The 4,440-nt window shown below is 30.4% G+C and overlaps 2 protein-coding genes across 2 annotated transcripts; one reads left to right on the top strand and one right to left on the bottom strand.

The window, feature by feature from the left end:
* Positions 1-6: 6 nt before the first annotated feature.
* On the top strand, positions 7-2,530 carry ecd (ecdysoneless cell cycle regulator). The gene is made up of 5 exons (XM_018020382.2): positions 7-421; positions 498-991; positions 1,068-1,566; positions 1,644-1,842; positions 1,913-2,530. Exons 1-5 carry the CDS (start codon positions 166-168, stop codon positions 2,328-2,330), a joined length of 1,866 nt encoding a protein of 621 aa, XP_017875871.1. The 5' UTR covers positions 7-165; the 3' UTR covers positions 2,331-2,530.
* A 13-nt stretch (positions 2,531-2,543) lies between these two features.
* On the bottom strand, positions 2,544-4,398 carry LOC108622476 (tether containing UBX domain for GLUT4; the record flags this gene model as incomplete). Its single annotated transcript, XM_018020381.2, has 4 exons — positions 2,544-2,843; positions 2,905-3,070; positions 3,531-3,888; positions 3,961-4,398. Coding segments are annotated over 4 exons (1,098 nt in total), but the record flags the coding sequence as incomplete, so codon positions are not given.
* Between the last annotated feature and the right edge of the window lie 42 nt (positions 4,399-4,440).

The raw sequence follows: 4,440 nt of genomic DNA, 5'->3' as shown, positions 1-4,440 counted from the left end.
TTAATATGTCAGAACGATTTTTATATAAGAAGTTTGTCGTTATTCCTTAATACTATTTATGGAAGTTTGATTCTTATATTTTGAGGATAATATCGTTTTATTTGCAATAAGACAAATCGTGTTAGAAGCAATTTCGATAGTTGAAATTAAAGAAATATTGAAATCATGGCCCATATAAAAGTATCTAAAGTTAAAGAAGATGATGTTCTTGAATGTATTATTTATCCAAAAATTTGCTACACTAAATCTGCTGAAATCGTAACGGAAGAAATTCTCTTAGAAGAAATTGCAAAATATAATGAAGTAATAGCACCTTATATTGAAGACTATACTTGGCACCATGATAGCTTAATTTTTTATCCTAGAACGAAACAAGCACTGTTATTAGAAAAACTTCTTGATTATTCTACAACTACAGATGGTAAGATATTTTAATTTTATGGAATAGGTAAAGAAAGTATATGAAGAAACTGATTATTAACTTTTATTATTTGTAGAACATAACGTATTGCCTCACATTTACGTACAATTATGTTTTGATGAAGACATAAGTGATGAGTGGTTCACAGTTTTTCTTATATTTAAACTCACACAAACTTTCGATGGATTAATAGCTAAAATTATGGACTCTGATGGTGAATTTCTTTTAATTGAAGCTGCAAATGTCTTGCCCTCCTGGGCTAATCCGGAAACATGCGAGAACCATGTGTTTATATACAATGGACAATTACATATCATTCGAGATAAACGCAAAACATTATTAAAAATGTTGAATAATATTTCTGAGGAACCATATCTTTACAAATGTTCTGATAATGTCCAAGATGTGTTAAGAAAACGAATTAATGTTTATCCTAATGAAATTAAAAAGAGACATCACAAAGCTAGAGTCTTTTTGCCAGAGAAAGCAGTTTCAATACTTCGACAAGAACCAAGACTTGTTGCATTAGCAATTCGAACCATTTGTCATTCGGATCCACTTGAGAGAAAAGTAAAAATGGAATGTTATTATTTGTATTTATATACAAAGTGATTTCAGCTTATTTTCATGAAAGCTTATATTGTAGGTTTGTCGTGCCATGAGGTATTTTCCCCCTGAGCAACGTATTATGGTTAATGTAAAAATGACTAAATGTTTGTATGCAATGGCAAATCATTGTCGATACACAGGGGATCCCAGAACAGGCTGGAATGTACCACCAATAACTTGTTCAAAGTACAATGCTCACATACTTGGTATTAAAATAGCATGTGGTTTAGAAATGTTAGTTGCTCGTGCAAATGAAGAACGTAGAAAAAGTGAAAAACGATCTGCTAATGATCCAGAAAAATTGAAAGTAAATGAAAATCTTCTAAATGCATATCTAACTCGTTTAGAATCTAGTGGCTATTTTAGAAATTTATTGAAAGACAGTGAAGAGTATGAAAAGCTCCTGAATGCAGCGAAAGATTATTACTTAAAACATTTTAATCTATATAATTCTGTTACCAATGTTCATAAAAGCGATGCTGAAAAAGTTTTAGAAGCATGGGAAAACGTACAATCTAATGATGTTGAATTGCATGGTAATCTTTTTGACTTTACGTTTTATTCTTGCCTCATTAGTGTTTAATTATTACTTTATATTATGTTTTGTATATAGTTCAAGATGAAGCTACATTAAGCCCGGCAGATAGTGATAGTTGGTTAAATGTGAATCCGGAGCAACTGGAAGCGTTCTTAAATGAACAGTGGGGAAATGTTAAAAGCAAGAAACACGAATCAGAATCATTAAGTCTTAAGGAAAAAGTACAAATGTTCTTGAACCAAAATAGTGACGTTGATGGTGTACAATTCTTAGAGTACGTTATATATTTTTAAATTCTAGTAACAATGCTTCAAAGAATACAATTTATGTATTTTCTTCTTTAGAGGTCACTCAGCAGAAATGGATTTGCATGATGCAGAAGACAATGGAAGAGTTGAATTTGATTCGGATATATTTGACTCTACATTACGAGGTATACTAGATTTAGTCGTTCCAGGAAATGAAGGGGAATTTGATGGTAGCTCTGAAGGATCTTTGGGTGAGGAGGATGAAGATAAAAGAAATGAAATGGACAAATATATGCGATTGTTAAATTCAGAACTAAAATCTGGAATGGAAACGAATGACAATTCTGAAGGGAATAAAGATGCTAATGTGATAGAAGATAATTTAATAAAAAGTATATCAGAAGAAGCTGGTGGTTCAGGACCAACTGGAAATATAATAGGTGGACCTGCTCGACGACTTATGCATTTGCAATTACAATCACCTACTACAGTACCTCCAGATTTGCAAAGTTAATGACTTTTCTATCAGGATATGTCAATAATTATTAGATTAAAATCTCATCAGTCTTATATGAATTATTAGCGTCTAGTATTTCAAGAATAGTATCTTTATTGTAGATAAGTAAAAGTTTATCGTTCATCTACGTACGAACGTAGTAGAACCAACTAGTAATTTAAATATTTTATTTACACGTGTAAGGTATTATATTACATTTACATTTTCTACTGATTTTAACTTTTTTATTCATATTTCAATCTTTATTGTATAAAATATTAATTACAATATTAAAAGTAATAGACAAATACATACACGTGTTTGAGTATATGCATATGTATATGTGTTATGTTATACTTGAAAAGAATTAAAATAATTATTAGAAACTAAATAAATTATTTAAGCGACGGACTGAACCATTTTGGAACTTTACTCTTCGATTCATTTTTTGTATTAGTACATATTGGTTCGCTTTTTGTAGTATCACTTGTTATACCCTCGTTTATCATTTGATTTTCTTTATTTGAAGTCCTAAAGTGTGAAATAGTATGTCAAGTAGAACTAGTCAGCTAAGTAAATTTTTATCACTCACCTAACTTTAGCCACCTGCAATGCTACTTTTTCAAGAGTTGTAAATTTTTGTTTTACTTCTGGTCTGAGAGCTGATGATCCCGAATAGTGAATAACAGCGCAAGGAACTAAGTTTTCATCAATTAAATGAGCATTAGGATTTAAGTTTTGTTTTGGTGGAGTTGTAACTGTTTAATAAAAGAGAAAATATCAATATTAATGATTAATTTTCAAAATAATACGTTGACGATGACAATAAATCGTATGCTCTCACTACTGATGGGAAGAATTTTAACGAGTGATTCTAGAAACTAATATGGGCAGAAATAAAAAATAAAGAATTGCTTCTGAAGCTCCATTTTTTTACGTATAAGCAATTAAAAATTATTTCTGTGGTCACTGGTTCTCAGATTGAACGAGCGTCTAACAGTATTACGATCATCATAATAATAGTTGCTATGAGGTATATTTTACACGCACGCTGTATCTAAAAACCAGTGGTGGTAAAAGTAATTTTTAATTACTTATAAGTGAAAATAGAACATGCGGATGCACTTGACTTTTGCCTTATTTTGACTTTTATAATCCCTTAAAATTTTTCTCTGTAGTAGCCGAACACCCTGTACATTTATAAAACATTTTACTTACAAATTATGAAGTCGCTATTTGCATCAATTAAATAAGTTTTTATAAAATCTTTTATTGCTTGTACAGTTTCCGTTGGTTTAAATAAGCCTTGAAGAACAAATTGATCAGGAAACTGTATTCGAATTATTGTGTAACGATATTTTCCTAATTGACTTAATTTTCGCTTCTCTTCGTTTAATTGTCTTAGACTATTTGTGAGAAATGGAGCATCTTCTAGTTCTTCTCTATAACGTTTAATATCTCTTAATAGAACTTTTGCATCTTCAACTGTTACGTCATAAAATTCATCTGGTAATTCGTCTCTGGGTACTCCTTGAATCGTGGCTTGGTTGAATACCAAAGCATTTCTTTCACCTAACTATAACAAAAATGAACTATATGTTTCATAAACAAAAAAAGGTGTTTATATTTTAATAAAGGATAATCTTACAAATTCTATGCTATTTAAATTATCTATTGCCTGTTTATTACATAACTGTACTGGAAATTGATTTGCATCATAATTTCCTGTACCAGTAGATGCTTTCATTTGATTCTCTTCCTCCCCTACTTGCTGTTTTATTTTTATTTCTCTATTTCGAGAATAAATTTCTGGTTCTTTCGCTTCCTGCGTTTCTGAAATATTTGCAGATCTTTTACTAACATCTGTTACCAATGAATGTTGATTTTCAGCAATCCTTTTATCTTTCTTCACATTTTGATCAGTCTCTGCTGTTTCACATTTAATTACGTTTTCATTAGTTTCTAGCGATGAAACAGCAGTTTGTGTACTTTGAGGATTTTTATGCATCAGTCTAAAGACAGCTTTGCCATTGTTGATTCCTAATGACTTTAATGTTGTGTTATTTAAAGCTTCCACACCGAGAATCTGTAAACATAATTAAATGACATAAAAGATTATTATCTAGAT

Source organism: Ceratina calcarata, unplaced genomic scaffold (genome assembly GCF_001652005.2).
Source record: "Ceratina calcarata isolate Rehan_Ccalc_2016 unplaced genomic scaffold, ASM165200v1 scaffold2236, whole genome shotgun sequence".
Taxonomy (NCBI): domain Eukaryota; kingdom Metazoa; phylum Arthropoda; class Insecta; order Hymenoptera; family Apidae; genus Ceratina; species Ceratina calcarata.
The sequence above is the reverse complement of the archived record's forward strand: the minus strand, read 5'-3'. Positions and strand labels throughout refer to the sequence as shown.